Here is a 20303-nt window from a genome sequence, read left to right as displayed (position 1 = left end):
TAAATTGTATATTTTGAGCATTTTATATAGTCTTTCCTGAATTTGCAAGGCTGTGTCTTAACAAAAGAAGGACCACCATCTTTTGCAAAAAACATGTGTTTAGGGCAGTGGTTCTTAAAGTGGGGTCCAGGGACCCTCAGGGTTCTTTGGCGAACCTGTGGATTTATGACAAGGAAACCCTGTGCCGCTGGAGTTTAACATTGAGCGCCCGTTTGCACTTTGCATTTTGGATACCAAATTTCGGTGTCCAATTACTCTGGTTCACACGGGCAGATGCAAAAAGATTTTTTTCAGTAGTTAAACTGCACATAATTAACCTTGCCAGACAGGTGACCCAGTCTTCAAAGACACATCTCATGCAGGTTAATATCAGTCAAGTTTTTCATTGTTTGTTTTTATTTAAATTTGTATTCACGTTCCACGTTAGTAAGCCAGTGCAGCCCTGGCATACTATAAGCAGAAGTCTATGAGATGGACACATCACTGGGGGTGAAATGAAACAATCCCGGGGCTCTTTGCTATTTAATGGCAATTTTAAATGTATTCAGTTGCTCTTTTACTCACTGCAAGTCCGAGCTACTATAATACATGCATGTCACATTCACATTAATGGTGCCGTTTACGTTTATGTGCCCCCGTTTATAATGTAATGCTGCCCTTCAAGGCCTTGCTTCACCGGTGATTTGCATACCCCCCCTCTGTCTGTCTGTCTGTCTCTGTGTGTGTGTGTGTGTGTGTGTGTGTCTCTCTCTCTCTCTCTCTCTCTCTCTCTCTCTCTCTCTCTCTCTCTCTCTCTCTCTCTCTCTCTCTGAACTTCCTCTCACTTGCTCTGGGGTCACTGGGCTCAGAAATTCTAAATGCTTCACTGTGGTGGTGGAGGCGTTACTTTGACACAGCAGTTGGTTTAGAAAGGGGCAGAGATGAGGAGAGGGGCCAGTAAAAGACAACTCGTATTTTGGCAACAGTACATTTCACACATCATGTTGGGCCATGTCAGCCTGTAGGATTTTGAGCACTAGGCTAGCCCTGTGGATGTAAATTTCAGCCCAGCAACAACTGCATTTTTGAACATTTTAGGGGAGTGTTATGTGGTGGACTGGTGGTAGGAAAACTGATATTTGCTGTATAGCGCTATTGTCATATTGTTCACCTATATTTTGTACATTCTTTTGAATGTAGCCAATTAGCCCACAGATTTGAAACACTAACTGCCTAATTAGTCTAACGTGTACACTAAACTACTTCTCCCAACGTCTAGAGAAAATATGCCACTCATGTTCCCTTGGTGGCGGTCAATGCTTGCGGGGCATATAGACTGAGACACAGAAGCACAATCCAGGCTGCATCTGTGCTCCATGACGGCCCTCCCATTGTGCCTCTGCTGTCCTCTGGCCTGAACGGGCCGTATTCAGGCCCAGCCAGCTGGCTCCTGCCCCAGTCCTTCAAACCCTTCAGACCCTCCGCTCCTCTTCAGCCAAGAGGGCAAATGGATCCAGGCCAGAAATAACATAAAGACACAGATCACACCACAGATTCGCAGAGGGATGGATGGATGAATACAAGAAGGGAGATTGGATGGATGGATGGGGGATGCAAGAAGGGAGATTGGATGGATGGATGGACGGGAGCCTGATTCCAACATTCCAACACACCACTAATTAAGGGGATAATGGGAGTCAAAGATGTATTTACTATTTATGGATGGACAGCAAGCTAGTTGGATATCGACATCAAATTAATAGAGGCCAAGTGGGAGGGAGGGGTGGATGGGTTGTTGTTCAGAGGAAGGGATCGATTTTTATAACCTTTATTTGGCCTTTTGTCTCCCAAATTTGTCATTATGCAAATAATTAATTCCTCCCACTACTTGCCACTGCTTTTGTACCCTATACTGCTTTTGTAGGAGCCCACACCGAGGGGACATAGCACCTCCGTCCGTCCTACTCCTCCCGTTCAACATTCCTCACTGACAGGTGTCACCTCAGCGCATAAGGGTTCGCGCAGTGACAAAGATCGCCCTCCATGCCTGGCTTCCCTGGACCCTCACCCAAATACGGAAAGATGGATGGATGAATGGATGGAGGGCTTAAACTACAGCTTGAGAGGGAGGCATGGAGTAGAAATATATATAGACGGATAAATATTCAGTGTGGAGGAACATGGACCTTTAACAGGAGAACATGGCCGTGAACGGACCTGCTAATTCACTAAAAGACAGATTGATCATGGGTCAGAACCTCTGCTCTTTTCCCAGGAGCAGGTGGATTTATGGGGTCTCGGTGGCTGGCCACGGCTATTTGAACTGCATCCCATTGTATGCATAATTTAAGAGGTCTAAATGGATACTCTTTCCGTCATGTTATGCATGCAGGTCTGACAGACTTGGTGATGAAGAGCCATTGTGGAAATAGCCTGAGTATAAAGCCTGATTTATGTTTCTGCAACAACGTTGTGTGTGACACAAACATTGTATATTGTATGTATATATATAATATATTCTATTTCCAACTGAAGAGTGTCGAAGCATAAATCAGGTTGGACTCTTCCACTCACTTGTGACTGGTTGCTCTCTAGACCTCTTAAGCGTAAGAGGGATGTTTCACGCATTCTTGGTTTCCATTCATGCAGGAGCACAGAAACACTCATGTGATAGTGTGCACAGGGTCCATCGCCCAGGACAATCTATCACAAGAGGCTATAGAGCGTCGCAGTCCCGCCCCCCTACCAGGGCGCAGGAAATGATTCTCCGTTCATTTTCCTCATAGACATTTCAAAAAGTATTTATTTAAAGACGTTTACGCCGCGGACAAAGCCAACTCTTGTCGTGACAAATCATGACAACAAACACAATATTTTGGGCCGAACAAATAATAAATAAAAACACTTTTTTGGTTGTTTTTCTTCTTTGTAATTATTTGTTTGGTCCAAAATATTGTGTTTGTTGTCATGAGTTGTCACGACTCGAGTTGGCTTTGTCCACGGCGTAACCGTCTTTAAATAAATACCTTTTGAAATGTCTATGGATTGCCTGAGGAATTTCAGTAGACCGAAAGCATGCTAAATAAATACATTGATTGTGCGCAGATCTGAGTGTGCGGAGCTTCCCTTTATTTTTCTCATGTTCCCTTTGTGGCTCCAGCACCTCTCTTAAGTTTTTTCAGCAGATGAGCGGTGGTTCTTTTTACATTTTTGTCTGAAATGTCTATGGGGAAAAATTTATTGGGAATCATTTCCTGGGCCTGGCGTCGTCATGAAAGGGGGCGGGACTGCGACGCTCTATAGCAGTATAACAAATCACACCTGTGTAAAGTGAGGGGCGCTCTTATATCATCATACATCTCATTCCGGCCAATCACAATTTGCGTCCACAACTTCGTCTTCAAGGTTTGCGTTTACACAAACTCTCAAAGCTGGCCAGTCATTGTCGATGGCATTCAATGTTTGTGTTTACACAGTGTTTGTGTTTACACAAAACCTCAAAGCTGGACATAGGAGATCATGTAAGAGGATGAAGTCACGTGATGTCATTTGCCTACATTGGCTTGGCCTGAAAGTTTGTACGGAACAATTTTCTTTTTTTTTTAATATATTTTTTATCCCACGATTTTGTAACCCATTTTTCACCCCTGTGTCAATCATCTAATGTGATCCTTGGCTCTACACACCCTCCACCAACCTAGTCCCCATATATGGGGGACAAGGGGAGAGCAACGGACTTGAACTCATGCTTCCTTCATGCCTGAGTGTCCAAGTTGCTCCTTTACACCTGACAGGGGGGAGTTTCCCTGGTTGGAACAATTTTCATCACAAAAAGTCCATAGACTTGGCCACACACATGGCGTCATGGGGGGAACACACAAAGCCAGGCGTTACTCAACATCAAAATTCAACTTACCGTGCATTAGAAATACTTTCTTCCTCTACGTCATGCATATTTGAATGCGCAAGAAAATTATGCATTGTGAAGATGGTAGATACAATTGGAGGTTCAAATGTTGGTTAAAGGACAACAGCATGATTCCTCTATGGGGTGTTTTTAAGAGAATGCATAAAAAAGGCCATGCAAAGTGCATTCATGCTCTGCCACAAAGAAATCCACTATTCAAACGAGTGCAGCAATACTTTGCTGGCAGTGGCACATTGCAAAAGATCAACATTGCACAGGAAGAAAGTCTACAGTGTCTATAGCCAACAGCCTCTACCCAAATGACACATCCAATATTCTGCTCTGTGCTCATGTATGCTCTTGTTTTATATTTTATTGTCTCGTACATTTTTCCTGCCTTTTTGTATTGTTGCTTTATATTGCTTTGTCCTGTTGTTTTGACCTTCTTCAGCACTTTGGTCAGCCTTGGCCTTGGCTGTAAATGTGCTATAGAAATAAAGTTTGATTTGATTTGGGCCCTATCTTGCTCCACCCCTTCCTTAACCTTTATCTCTAAACTTATTTGCCATTTTTTACTATTTTGAAAAACCTTTTAAGATATACCAGTAGTTCAAATAGCCGATCTACAAGCTCACAACATGTCGATGTGGATCGGCTAAAAATGGCAAATAAGCTTAGGGATAAGGGGTAAGGGTTGGCGCAAGATAGGGCTTTTCCACTGCTAGATCCATCTCACCTTATTCACCCCTTTGCATGCATTCCTGTAACCGTATACAAACTGTATATGTGCGAGACGTTTCCAAAGCATTTCTGTGGGTCCCTGGCCAAAAACGTTGAGAACCCCTGTTATAAGAAACAATTGAGTGGGGAAAAAAGAAAAGAAAAGAGAGCAACATGTTGCAACTGTTCTGTAAAATCCTCAATGTTATTTTATCCATTTGTTGTAACTCTGATAGTGCAGAGTTAAATTAACACTGAGGATTTTACTGTGTAGGACTACAATTGCCTTTGAATTCACCCAAAATATGAATGAAAAGTTTCAATGTTTTAAATGACAATATAATCTGCAGACTGATATGTGTTCCCATAGGGGTCGAATACAGCATTACACATTTACAAAATGTTGAGCTTTAGCAGCAGGTGAAGAAAAGTACATCATCATAATAGCCTGTTTTATTGTCTTGACTATATATTTCAAGAATATGGAGTATGGAGTTGAATGGACTGCTTTTATGTTGACAGGACACAATTGATACCCAACCTCCCAAATAGAGTGCACCATAGCTAGCAGCAGCAGTGAGTTTCAAATTACAGCTCATAATACCCCACACTGCACAGTACACTCATGTCACTCAGCATCTCTTCCTGACTTCCTCCCTTCTTTTCTGCATTTCGCAATCGAGTGTTTTTGTAAAAACAAAAACAACTGAATCTGTGGGATCTTATAGAAAGTGTATTATATATTACGTCCTCTATATTGCTTAAAGCAGCCGGCTAAAACATTGTGAATGTGTGATGCTGCCTATTAAAATCTCTCAGTCAGATCAAAGAATGACACATTGATTTGTCACTGACTCAATACAACACTGTTGAATTTAACAGCATTCAATTACGACGGAGACACATTTAGTACACCACACATAACCTAATTACGTCGAAGTACTACTCCCCTCACAAACATAACCCAATTACATTACACCTTTAAGTCCCCCCTCCCTTTGCTCCCCATCTACGTAGCCTACTCATGATCTATCTAGGAAGGCGCGTCAACCTCATTGGCTCTAACTTATTATCAGCAAGTGGTGGGACTCGTGGGACTGGGAGATATGAGGCCACATGTTCTCTGCCACGCATTATTAGCTGTTGGCAGTGGATAGTCCTTTGATTATTATCATTTGTGTGACACGGCGACACTTTCTATACGTCTTCTAGCAACGTGACCATGTTTTACAGCCGCGGAGGAGCGAGGCTGTGGGCGGCTGTAGATCAAGCTTTCAGGTCATCATCGGGCTCGTCGCATGTGCAAGTGAATGTAAACAGACGGTGGGGCGTCACATGGACATTATTACCTAATAACTGTACATATCAATGTCCCCGTGCGTTCTGCGCGGCGGCCATAAAGCTCCGTGCTCCGCGCTCACGCCGAGAAGAAGGAACACGGGAGAAGGTTATTATTGCTGTCCAAAAGTGGGACTCGTCGTCATCGTTGTCTCCTGTCTGGATCACGGACCGTGGACACTTCTTTGACCGGGTGGGTCTCACGGGAAGAGACCAGTACGGCCAGTCACTCTTACCAGCAAACAGGTGCCGAAGTAGACTAGTAGAAACAGTGAGTGCTGCTGCTTTGTTTACTGGTGGCACGAAGCTCTGCTGCTGCAGCCCACTTTGTTCCAACAACACAAACACCATGCAAATAAGAGCCTCGTCTACAGCTGCTGCCACGCAGAGACGCGAGGCAGACGCCGGGGAAACCGACAACAAAGGGGTAAATTAAACTATAGTATTTGTCTAACCCCCTGGACCCACTCCCCCCAATTAAGTGTTTAAACAGTGTCGTCATGCTTTGCTCTGTGGCTTTGCTCCTCACACACGACACGCGAGGTCATTGTCAATGTTGATCTGGTGGTGGCGACACGAAAGTCTGACTTGTTTGAGGTCAAGGCTCGAAGATCCACGATCGAGCGGAATATGACGAAATATCACAAAATTTGGGTTTGCAACCTGGGGGTTTCAGTGTATAATGTTGATCCTATAGTCAGGCGGGGCTGTAGTGCGGCGATTGGCTCAGTTGGTTGTCACTAGGCAACCGTTGACAGCTGTCGTCATAGTGTAATGTAAACATTTCGAGAAGGCAATGTTGTTGAATGTAAGTTGCCCTGTACAACAACTACACTGTAGGTAGTTGTTGTCATCTAGGACTAGGTGGACTTGTTCTCTTCTCTATTTTCACAGAGAAAATGTAATTCAAATATCCATGTCCTTCTATATCTGCACAACGGTTGCCTGGCAACCAGCTAGCCAGTTAGAGCTCAAGTTCAACTGACCATTCTTTCGGGATGTGGGATGGGATCCAGAATATTTCCACTGTAAACAGCAGACAGCAGTCAGACAGTATAGTTATGCAAGGACCAAGGTCTCCACGTGGTTTGTTTATTCTATGCTTTTCAACATGCAGTTACTGCTGTGTTCAAAATGTATCTGAAAGGGGGTAATTCGTAAAAGATGTGTCCTGCCATGTTCTATAGCTATAGAACAAAACTAATATTTTTCAAAAAGTTTCAAAAATCTTGTCCCCACCCAACATGTTTTTAAATATCACAAATGGCAGATATATAAGCTTATAGTGAGCTTGTAGTGAAAGTAGCGCAAGTACAACTTACACTGATCTTGTAGATTGGTTCTCTGCAATTTCATTTGTGGTTTCAACACAGAACTCAAATGATGCTGAGTCACTGGCTCCAGTCACTGTCCGTGTTCCCAGGAGCCTTGTTCTCTTTGAGCAGGCACTCTGGCCCTGTTAAAATGCAACGCAGGTAGCTGCTGAAAACAACTACCAGTGCAAACTGCTGTCCCTATACTTGTTTATGACAGTAGCCGTGCACTCCATATTTGTTTCTGAAAATGGGCATGGCAAGATATTTGTATGCCACATTTCAGCAACAATGCAATTCAAACTAAGTGCACATTAAGACAAATTGTAATAACACATTAGTGAACTTTTTTTTTAATACAATTAAAAATATGTCTGACAGCAGCAATAAGACATGGTCAAGCCATCAGGCCATGCCTTGGTTTGATTGTAAGACTAGACTTCACTCCCACTATTTTGATGCTGCATTAGCCTGCTGTCTACTCTGAGGGGTCCAGCCCTCTACCCTTTGGCAAAGGGTAAAGGGCTGGATGGCAAAGAGCCTTTGCCTCCCACTTTGTGTGTGTGTGAGAGTGTGTGTGTCGCGCACGCCGCACGCATACCTCTTTTGTGTGCATTTAACAAGGTCTTTGTGAGTGTGTGTTATGTATGTTTTCATTCCCCTGAAAAGCTGTTATCAGACACAGCAGGCCTACTGTTCCCCTCCTACCCGCCCTCCCTGGCACAACTCCCTTTGGCCACTCAATCACATGACACTCCCACGGCTACTGCCTGCCTTTGCTTTTAGCGTGGCCTGGCCTGGCTCAGCCCTGTCCTCTCTGAAAAGCAGTGGCCTGCTCTTTCGCCCACTCTCCTCCCCACTCTATTGTCCATTGTTGCTGGACTACTGACAATGTCACCGAGCTCTGGCCTCATCCTGCGGTTTCAGGACAAATTCTGTGACAAGTGGCGGCAAAGAGAAATGGGCAGTTTTTGTTTATTTCCTTGTTCTTCTCTGTTGGTTTTAATCAGTTGGATCGACGTAGTCCCAGATAGCTAGACAGACAGAGCAACCAGAAATGGCTCAGAAATCCTTTTATGAATATTAAAAGATATTAAGGCTCTTTCTAACATTTCCCAGTGTTTAGTGTTTACATAACAAAACATTACATACATTTACCCATAATTTCGAAACGATACATAATGCATATGAGCATGCATCTTGCATGCTCATATACTGTAGCCTAGCGCACACTGATGCTTAGGCTTTTAAATGGACCGTTATTCTCCAAATGACATCATCGGTAGATATTTAGTTGTTGTTAATGTTATACAGTGACATTTTCACAGCGTGCCCCGAAGGAGTGAGCTGAGCTGTATAGAACAGAGTTTATCTGTATGTTCTCGTACAGTACTGTATGTAGTCTATGTACTCCACATTTTGCCCAAATATCATCAAATATTTGCCCAAATATTGAAGCTTCAGACTGGCCTCCAAATATCACACTGCACAGGGAGGCCACACCGTTATTAGACCGACTAAAAATAGACTATATAGTTTAGCGTTTCCTGTTTTTGGCAGTAGGAGTTTTGAATGTCTTTGCTGTTGAGTATGGTACATGAACACCATGTCCTCTTTATAGTTGACAAAGCTGTTCTCTCTACTGCTTAAATTGCTGTTGAGAAGAGTGATTGTCCATGCATTACGGTTTTGTCACTGTACTCTTTGACAGTTCAGTGCCCTATACAGAGTTACAGACTGTACTTTAAGCAAAGTGTCACTGCTTCAGTCCTCCTTGTCGTCAAAGTCGGGGTTCAACTTGTAAAAAAACCCAAAACTAAACGGAGAGATACATTGTCTTAACTACTTAAGCCCTATTCTTTGTACGATAAATACAATGCAATGCATTTTGCTAGCTTATGGATCTACTATTTGTTTAATGTAATTTTTTATTTTAAAATGTAGACACATTTTGATTAATTTAGAAAATGTGCCCAAAATAGCGATGCTAAATTAAAATCGAACCCTGGCTGCCATAGTCCATAGAATCGATAGATTCCCATACAGCACCAGGGGATTGTACACTGTAACGTTTTCCAGAATAGACGGATCTTGCTCTTGCTCTAAAATGTAACGTTGCTTGCTAGTAGAACACAGAAGTGATGTTTTTCTGTTGGTGGTTAAAGGCAGTTCCCAGTCCCTGGAGTACAGATAAGCACTACTGACAGTTTGAGGATGTTTGGTATCTGTATGTTGTGCTTGGGTGGAGCTCATGGCCTAGAACATACATATCACATGCTGGACTTAACACACTACCCTCCCTCCACAAAAGTCAAGTCATGTCAGTTACCTAAAGGCATTTCATAACGTATAATATTGTAAAAAGTAGGTAATGGAAATTGGAATGCACCAGGTTCTATATGCAAGGTAAAATATTTTATTACTTTATTATACGCCTCCCCGTTGTGGCCCCAACATAACTGAGCTCAGTTGTCTCCTCAGAGACCACCCCCCACTAGGGTTGACAACGACATACATTCAAATGAGGGACACCCACTCCAGCCACCCGTACCGATGCCAGAAAATTCTAAATCTTAACTCTATACTATATATATATATACAGTATATACCATATGTACATTTTTATTTTTTTATGTACAGTTTTTTTTAACCAGAATCCATATGCCACGGAGGAACATTAGCCAACAATAGCAGATGCTCAAAATGCACTGAGAGAGATTATGTGTATAAAAAAGTCAAAGTACAGAGCCAACTCGGGTCCAGTTGACTAAATCCAATGTTTGTGTTTACACAAACCCTCAAAGCTGTGTCCAAGTGCAGGTCTTATTCATCTAAATAGATGTTTATGTTTTGTTTCGCTTATGGAATCTGTGAATATTTCCAACTCAAATGCTAATAAAAAGAGGATGTAACAGTATTTGAGTTAATTACGGTTAGTCCAAACACCTTGGAAGGATTGGAGGCTCCACTTGTTATCAACACGTCCCCACTCACTGAATGTAAATTGACCGGACAATCACCGTGTTCACGGCACGCATTGAGTAGTTTTGGGCTCAATCTGACATTACCCGGACTTAACTCAAGGGCCAGCATAAAGCATGAGGTGGAATGGTGCGTTCATACATGTATACAGCCCCTCCGTTTTTAAAGTCTGGAAAGCTTCCGTAATACAGTGTATGTGTGAAAGTGACTTACTGTATGTAATGTGTACTACTAGATGGAACTAATCCATTTACTACTACTACAACATGGCATGCTGCAATGACCTGCCAGCTCTCTCTGCTTCAAGTCACACTGCTGGATTGTACCTGGTGCTTTTTCCATTACAGTGGTGGTCCCAAGGTCAAAGGCACAGTGTGTGTGTGTGTGTGTGTGTGTGTGTGTGTGTGTGTGTGTGTGTGTGTGTGTGTGTGTGTGTGTGTGTGTGTGTGTGTGTGTGTGTGTGTGTGTGTGTGTGTGTGTGTGTGTGTGTGTGTGTGTGTGTGTGTGTGTGTGTGTGTGTGTGTGTGTGTGCGCATGTGTCTGTGCTCTCCCACTGAATTACACAAATAACACAACAATAGTCTATGTTTAATCAGCTGACTCAGTGAATGGGCTCGTCTGGACTTGCTCTCAATAGAGTGAACACATACTGTAGAGGTCCAGGCTTTGTCTGGCCCACTCGCCTCAAGGTTGTCGGCAGCATTGCTGCCCAACTGACTAAGCTGCTTTTATTTTGCATCTTATAAAGCCATTTATCCTATGGATCTCAATATCTATGTCCATCGTAAGCTAATTCATTGTCATGATGTTGACCACAATTATGAGGACATTATATTTTCTAGGGATGCACCGATCCGGCTTTTTGGCATTCGATACCGATTTCGATACATGGGGGTCCAGTATCTGCCGATACAGAGTACCGATCCGATACCCCCCACAAAGAAACGTAATAACCTATTAAGCTGTATGTCTCACTGTGTGGAGTCTGGAATCATTATTTTGTGTAAGGCAACATCAAGGCTTGACTTAAACATTACTTTCCCAACTTTGTAAAACAAAATGTAACAAACACAGATATAAATGCACTGAATTATTTATTAAATAACTGTGCAACAATTAGACCAGGTTAATGTGTGCGCAGGCTAGCCTGGCTGCATTCCACATGTTATACTGTCAATACTACACTGCTGTGTCACAGAGGAGGTAGAGTTGTTTTCATACTGTAATTACACATAATTATCGGATCGGATCGGATCGGATAATGGATCGGCCACCGATCCGATACCCGATCTAGAATTTTAGCCTGGATCGGCGCCGATCTCCGATACGAGTATCGGATCGGTGCATCCCTAATATTTTCCCTGTCAAATATAATGGTCATGAGTTGTGATATATGTGAATCGATGAAATTGTACCCATTTTCTTTTTTTAGTGTTTAAATATAGTGTTTGTGTGTGTTGCCCCTTGTTGTATGCTTGTTATTTCCTTGGTTTGGATATAGGGCCTCTCGGGTAATCATTTTACACAATTGTGGCTTCCAACATATGAAAACAAGATAATTTCGCTTTCATTTTGTCTTGTGTTATAAATCCAGCACCCTCTTTCCTTCACAGCGAAGTTCTGACCCACAGGTTCAAAACCACTCAGAGCTAAAACTCACCATTCATTACGTACCTATTTTGGGCAAGTCATTAAATTCTTTTTTTAAATAACAACTTTCGCATGACACTGTCATATTTTATTATTTTCACAAAGTATTTGCCTGACAACGATTCATACGTTTCTCAAAAATGCAGCTGGACTGGTGGGTGAGGTTCAGCAAACCTGTCTCACAAGGAAGGCTGTCTTTAAAAGAGTGAAAATGCAGTCTCTTGTGGCCTGTCTCTCACAATTCAGATTTCATATTATTTAATTTTATCACACAGCCACAGTAAGAACCACAGAGACAAGATGATTGATGATTTGATGATTCAAACAATGTATTATTATTACTAGCCCGGCCCCTTACCCCGAGATACCCCCCCCCCCCCTTGTGGCCGTGGGGGGTACTGCGCCCGGGTGCGTTTGTAATTGACTAATAAATTCATTAATAATCATTAATGTGTCAAATCGAAAAAACGGCTTCGTTACGCCCTCCATATTCACATGGTCAATGCCTGTGATTGGTGCAGGCAGTAAGGAGCTATGGCAGTCACAGTGACACACAGACAGACAGACATTGTTAGAATTATAGTATGATGATTATAGTATGTATGATTATTATTACAATGTCTTACTCGTGAAGGTAGAAGGTAGGTACTGTAGATGTTTTTCCAACTCTCCTATTCAGTAGACTTCATAGCACATTGTTGGATGGATTTCTATAGCGGGGCATTACACATTATGCTTCCAAATTATTTCTGAAGAGTATCTGTGTTATTACTGGCAATGCTGGCTGATGGAATTTCAGAATCTAGACTCTCTCTCTCTCTCTCTCTCTCTCCCTCTGAAAAATGATTTGTTTGTTGAGGAAATTTACCCCATTTTCTACACACGCACACATTCACACACCTTTTCATTCCTATACGATTAGAATTATATTGTAATAATCCTCATTGTCTCTTCTTTCTTTCTCTCTATTTTCTTCAATGTTCTCTCTGTTCATCCAGGAGGAGCAGAATATGAAGGAGCCCTCCCCCGCTCCTCCTTCCTCCTCCTCTCCTAAGGCCCCAGGGGAGCCGGAGCCGGAGCCACAGCAGGACAAGCCCAACACCACCCAGCAGCTACAGAAGGTCTTCAAAGAGTATGGAGCAGTGGGAGTCTCCTTCCACATCACAATGTCCCTCATGTCCCTGGGAATGTTCTACCTCCTCGTCAACAGGTAGCATTGTTAAAATGCCCCAGTGCTCTGGGACTAATTGATAATAGAGCGTCGCAGTCCCGCCCCCCTGACCCATGACGACGTGAGACCCAGAAGTGAATTCCCCGTTCATTTTCTCCATAGGCTTTTCAAAAAGTATTTATTTAAAGACGTTTATGCCGCGGACAAAGCCAACTGGAGTTGTGACAAATCATGACAACAAACGCAACATTTAGGGCCGAACAAATAATTACAAAGAAGAAAAACAACAAAAAAACTGTTGTAATCTGCCGTTTTCTTTCTTCGAATTTTGTTTGTTGTCATGATTTGTCACAACTCGAGTTGGTTTTGTACGAGGCTTAAAAGGTCTTTAAATAAATAGTTTTTGAAATGTCTGAGGAAAATTAACAGGGGAATCATTTCCTGGGCCCTGGTAGGGGGCGGGACTGTGACGCCCTATACCGACGAAAGTCTTTAGGGGTGCAACCCTTAATCAAAGTAGTAGAACTAACTGAATCGATGAATGATCTGTCCCTATGTTGGTCATGTCATTATAGGTGAAATGTTTTTTTTTTAATAAGTAAAAATAAAAAAGCGCTCTGTTCGCTTAATCGATTAATGTAAATAGTAATCGGCAGATTAATCAAAAAGTAATCGACAAATAATCGCTAAGTAAGTAATCAACAGCCCTATTGTTTTTGTGGGTTACTGTGACTCACTAGTTTTACACTTTGTTCTAGCTGTCGCTGACCAAAAATAACCGCAAGTGACAGTCATGAAGTGTTAAAAAGTGTAGTCTCACAAGTGAGTCACAGAACCACGCTTGGGCAAATACTTCAGTTCCATAACATTTGACATATGTTATAAAAAAAAGCTGTTTTTCAAGCTCACTTACAACAAGTTTGCTTCAAAATGCTTTTCAAACCAGGTCGAAATAGCCTAATGATTTAGAATCTTATACAGAAGATCAGTGAAACTCAAAGTAGTACCAATCTTTGGTACCATATTCCAATGTATCGTTTCATGTTTTTATTGTTTGATTTTCATAAATGTCGGCATAAAAGTATCAACTCAACTGAATGCTTTATATTGTGAAGGTGTTGCATGTGGTCCCTGACCATGCATTTAGTAATGTAGGAAAGTGAAGATTCGTATTTGAATTTATTGTATTGGGTTAGGGTTAGAGAAAGAGAAACAATGCAGTAAATGATCTGGTGACAAATGATGACGCGTCGATGTTGTCAGTTACTGGGAAGTCGGATGTCAAGAACTTCCACAGAAAAGTGAGTTAGAATCTCATGGGAAACCGTACCGGATTGCCTGGTTGAGTCACCATTATAAGGAAATGTGCCCATAATCAATCGCAAGTGTCTTCTTACTCATAGAATAAGTTACTGTTATGAACAGCAACATGAGTTTAATATGGAAGGTAAATTTCTTTCCCCCACACCACAACCATATCCTCCCCTCCCAACACAACAATGGTCCCCAGGTTAATTCTCAGTCAGGGTGGTGGTCCCCAGGTTGATTCTCAGTCAGGGTGGTGGTCCCCAGGTTGATACTTGATTCTCAGTCAGGGTGGTGGTCCCTGGTTCATAATCGGTTGAAAACCACTGCTTTATGTGGCTGACAGGGAAAATAGACCCATCTCTCCAGTGCCAGAGTTTGTAGCCTTCTCTCTCTCTCTCTCTCTCTCTCGCCAGGGGTGTGAATTCCAGAGAGCCTAGGCAGAGATTATCTGGCTGCTTGGCGGTTTCCTCATGTAGTTGCAGAAACCTCACATCAAAATCCAAGGCACTCTTCTGGTGACAAAGTTTGTACAGTACATACAAGGTTTCCACCCTATATACTGTAGCTCTCTTAATGACCCTTGGACTGCACAATGTATGGAGCATTATCGCTGTCTAGCCACCGAGCCAAGGCACGAGGAGTGGCATTTCAATGCTCAGCGCTGGGGTAACCAGTTGTCAAGGCACAGATGGATCCCTGCATTTAGCTGGACGGAAGCTTGGCTAGCACAACCAGAGCTGTTAAAGTGTGAAAGAGCGATATGCCGTAGTGATGTACCTCTGAGCCTTGTGTATATTTACTCTCCAGTGGTGTGATTCATTGAAACTTTGGGCTGATTCCTTTTGATTCTTTCTTTGGATTGATTTGTGCAATACCGTGTGACATTTGGGGATCTGCATGAAAGAAAAAAGCTGAAACATTGTAAATTTAAACTCTCACTTATAACAAACCTCTCCTACAGTATATGACAATACTCCCTCTAGTGGAGGTCTATATGTGTGCCTCTGCCTTATCCACACTCTTCTCATCTGTTAAAGTGATGTTTATGTAAAAAAAGAAAAGATAAGTTATATATCCTAATGGTAACCATAGCTATAGTATAGATGGAGTGTTTGTTCAGTAACGGGGGTCTGTTAGTAAATACAAAATAACATTTTCAGTTTGAGATACCAATTTGATCCAATCAGGTGGGAGAGCCCCACAAAGCTCAGTTACAATTGTATAGTGGTTCGGTTCCAGTTTTGTCTGCTTGTTGTTTCGTTTCATTATTTCCAATGTCACAATCCTGTGTCCTGTATGAGTTATCTCTCCTGATTGGACCGTTCCGGCCTGACGACATGTATTTTCTTGTTTGCTATGGAGCTGCAGAGACGGGAAGACTCCGGTTACTGAACAAGCAGGCCATATAACATATTTCTATCAGAATATAGAGTTTATTTTTAACACATTAACTAAACGTATCACTAACACCACCATTTACTACTTAAGCCTTGTTTTATACTTGGGCTATTCTAAAATAGCTGATCTGCTATATTTCTTTAAATGAAAGAAAGGGAAAAAGAAAATCGCCAGGGTTAAAGTGGTGGGTACATTCAAACCTTTTATTTCTGTGGCTTCTTGTCTCACCAGTGGGGTCGACATGGCGGCAGTGCTTTGCAAGCTGGGCTTCAGCGAGGCGTTCGTCGAGTCCAAGATGGCGGCAGGGACGAGCACGTTCGTATTGGCCTACGCCATTCACAAGCTCTTCTCCCCGGTGCGCATCAGCATCACTCTGGTGACTGTGCCTCTCATTGTCCGCTACTTAAGAAAGACTGGCCTTTTGAAGCCCCCTACGACCACGCCCTGAGATTAATGTCTTCCAGCTGCCTTTCTAAGCTACAGTGCAGACAAGCTGACTGTCAATGGTCATATTTGAAGCAAAATGACACTTGTTTGGGTTGTGTATTTAAATGAACTTGCTGTTGATAAAAATATTGGCGACATATCTTCAATATTTGCTTTGTTGATTAGAAATTGATCGTCCAAATTGACTTGCATTGCACTGCAAGTCAGCCTTTTAGCACATACATTATCAATTTCCAATTAAAGGAGCCGCCATTGAAGATATCTTGCCAATATTTGGAGTCTTGTCGTTGCAAAGGCAACTACACAGTGTGTGTGTGTGTGTGTGTGTGTGTGTGTGTGTGTGTGTGTGTGTGTGTGTGTGTGTGTGTGTGTGTGTGTGTGTGTGTGTGTGTGTGTGTGTGTGTGTGTGTGTGTGTGTGTGTGTGTTAATTCAGGTAAAACTTCAAAATCTACATCAGGGGTGGGGCTGGGGGGGTCAAATTCTAAATCTTTGCTGTCGGGTGGAAACCTTGTATTGATTGCCTATTTTCACTACTTTTCTGTGACACTCTTTGTGTGACACTCATTTTGAAGAAGGGAATTAAAAAATACAAAAAACAAGAAATGATCACATATTTGTCAGGTGAAAGAAGCGCTGGTTTCTTTATTTAGTAACGAAAGCTCCTCTCAACCGGCTCCTCTCAACAATTCAATATATGGAGATGGCAGGTTTCTGGCCGACAGCAGCTCTATACTGTAGATGCATGCCAGGATTGGGCCTTTAACAATAAATATGTCTTACATTTGTGAAGGGTTATTATAATCAGGAAGAGATTAAAGAGGTTTAGTTTATCTCACATTCCTTCACAGTGAATGAATGAAGAATCCTGCACGTGGGTTCAACACAAACCGAGTTCACACGAACGTACTTGCCCGGGCGTGCTGACTCCTCATTCTAGCATGAGACTGTTTATCCCGTAAGTGTTTTAAATAGTAAAGTTTTGATCAGAAAGTACTGATGATTAAATGACTGGATACATCATGACACTTGGATTGTACTGTGAGGCAGGTTTCCTATGCAAATATGTTTTTATAGTTTACTTTTTTTTGTTATTAGTCACGGTCATGGACCTATTTTCTTAAATGTAACATATTTTCTTTGTATTTGGATTGTTCATTCAATTTGAAGGAATACAGTAAAAAAAAACATTCTCAATGATTTGAAGCCCTCACAGGGTAATTAATAGAAAACCAAAGGTTTGTCATTTGGGGGGGTATTACTTTAAAAGCAGTTGCAACTATAAAGGGAAGGGGGAGTGTCAGAAAGTTAGGATATTAAAGATATGAAATGCTGAACACAATGACGGCACTGGTGTGAACTGTAAGAACGAAATAATTACTTGCTCGAAGTCTATGAATGGATTGCACTAATTACAGCATCCATTCCCAATCTGCATGGCACGGTATTGCAAGTGGGCCTCCAAATAGTTGGCAAAACACTAAAGATGCGTAGCTACATTAGTTCCATCGATCCAAGGCGGGACACATTCAATTGATTGATCAATAAAATAAACATGCCCTGAAAATGGATGTGGCCCACTCATCTGACCACTTAAACACGGCAGCCGAATGGCGAATGAGGGTGAATTAACATAAGTTGCAGACAAATGGCGGCAGCTCAGCATTGAGGCTCTGTAGCCCAGTGGTTCCCAAACCTTTTACCCCGTGACCCAAAACAGAAATTAGACATTCAGCATTAGTGAAAATACAGATCTACAAGTTCACTTCTTAAACGATTTTTTTATTCATTTATGGAAATTATTACACACATACAGCTAGTTTATAATAGATTGTGATGGACCAGGTTTGATTTAAGCAATATTACACGAGAGGGTGTGGTTTAACATGTTTATTGCCACGACAGTGATGCGGTAAGGAACGAGACGAAGTCGAGTTCCGCAAGCATCACTGAAGTGGCAATAATCACGTTAAACCACACCCTCGAGTATAATATTGCAATTCTACAACAGTTACCCTTAAAACTTTTTTTTAATGTCAGATGTAGTCACTACGACCACAAATATCCCAATAAACTAGCTAGCCTAGCCACCGAGTTTGCTAGAGCTCTGGGAAAACAGAGCAGCTGAATTCTTTGTTTTGATTAGGTGGTGAATGGTGCTGGTTTAACCCACAGCTAGAAGCCGTTTCAACCAATCAGATTGCTTCCTCGAAACGACCTGTTGTAGAATATTGGTTTTATATGTAGATAAGTACTTCGTGACATTTTTAAAGGTGCTTTTATAAGCACACCCTCCGCCAACCTGGGGAGAGCAACGGACTTGAACTCATGCTTCCTTCATGCATAAGTGTCCAAGTCACTCCTTTACACCTGACAGGGGGGAGGGGGTTCCCTGGTTGGATGCAGAGCGTGGAAGGAACATGTTATTCCAACCAGTCTCTTTGGACTAAGCATGGGTCCATGTGACCTAAGCATGGGTCAATGCGACCTAAGCATGGGCCAATTAGGAAGATCTGAGGTCTATACTCTATACATTCTCAATTTCGTTCCAACTGTGTCAGATGAGTGGGCTTGATGTTTTCAAATGGCCATGATTGATAAAAGTCTTGGAACCAAGTGGACTGCAGCATTTTGTCTCGGAGGATAAATATGTACGTAGTCTCGGCATGCATCTACCTTGGAATAGGACCCCCCCCCCCCCTAACATTTCTACTGTGGCAATAAGTGTCCATTCTGTAAATTTGTTTACTTTTATGAATCTATGAGCAACAAAATGTCAACGAATGCCATGTAACCACTTTGTATATAAACTCAAAACTAGTCTCAACTAGTCCCTGGACAGTACGCATTGCCAAAAAAAAAAGTGTAAACAAAGTCTTAAGAATGATCTTTCAATATTTTGTTACAATCTGAAGATCCATGGGATTCAGAGTTGTCCCCAGCTCCCTGAGAAGGGGGAGTTGGTTTGTTGCTGATGGCACAATCAACTTCTCTCTCTCCCACTGCATAAGGGTCACTCTCCCCCACTGCATAAGGGTCCCAGTGGGGATGTGTGGGGAAAAAGCTGATTTATCTTCCACTGTCTTGGCCATGTTTTGTTTTGCTGTTTTGTGAATCAGCAGAATAATTCAGTTTCTTTATATCCCATACGGCTTTCCCTCTCAGCATCATCTGGCCATCTCTCCTTTTCCTCTGCCTCCCTCATTTCTTCTCCTGCCTCGCTTCCATCTTCTCTGAACCCATTTCCCCTCCTCCCCTCTCCCTCATTTTCTACTATTGCCTCTCGTTCTTCGCCCTCTCTTCCCCCATCTTGTTACTTTACCCAGAACGCTATCCTCTTTCCTCTCTCCCATGATGGGATCCGGAGCAATTACAATACTGTTGGTTCTCAGATATTTATTTTATTTCAAGGACCATAACTGAGTCTACAAATGGACTCGTTAATTGGTTCCATATGTACACTCAGATTCTGATTGGAACCAATCAGAATCGTTAAAGGGATCCATTAAGGAATTGGATTGTTGAGAGGGAATTGTTAAGGAACCAAAATGGATGAAATCCTGAAGGATCCCAACTCTACTCCCATGTACAAGTGGCCAAGCAATCATTGCTCATTTGTAATTGTACGTAAAGGATTGATATAAATATTAAGCTTTAGACAAATGCTACATGTTGGTGACATGTTGATATTCTCTCCACAATGTTGTACTTAGTTTGAATTGTTTTAGAACTTGACTTGTGTTCAATTACTATTAAATTGGTAAATATTGTGTTTTAATGCTTGGTGTATTCTTGTGATCACATACATACAACATTATTTTATAAAATGTGAATCTGCAACAGACCTCCAGCAGGAGCAAGGTGAAAACACAGACAGTCATAATGCTTATGTCAAACAGTCAAGGCCATGGAATCACTGAAAACCATGCAGGATGTCCTGTTGCTTTCGTATCATCTTTACAGTTGCGTAAATGTCTCCTAATGCAAATCAAATTATTCAAAGCATATAAATTATATAGCTTGCTGCTTACAGAAATGAAAATATTCTGTATTTTTAAATGTATTTTCGTGAATGGAAATGACTAACCGTTG

General features: G+C 42.0%; 1 protein-coding gene across 1 annotated transcript; it reads left to right on the top strand.

The window, feature by feature from the left end:
* Positions 1–5683: 5683 nt before the first annotated feature.
* On the top strand, positions 5684–16606 carry fam210b (family with sequence similarity 210 member B). Its single transcript, XM_083771829.1, has 3 exons — positions 5684–6371; positions 12888–13099; positions 15998–16606. Exons 1-3 carry the CDS (start codon positions 5829–5831, stop codon positions 16212–16214), a joined length of 972 nt encoding a protein of 323 aa, XP_083627955.1. The 5' UTR covers positions 5684–5828; the 3' UTR covers positions 16215–16606.
* The last annotated feature ends 3697 nt before the right edge of the window (positions 16607–20303 follow it).

The sequence above is a fragment of the Protomyctophum parallelum genome, assembly GCF_964188405.1.
Source record: "Protomyctophum parallelum genome assembly, chromosome: 8".
Taxonomy (NCBI): domain Eukaryota; kingdom Metazoa; phylum Chordata; class Actinopteri; order Myctophiformes; family Myctophidae; genus Protomyctophum; species Protomyctophum parallelum.
Note: the sequence above shows the minus strand (reverse complement) of the source record. Positions and strands in the feature narration are given on the sequence as shown.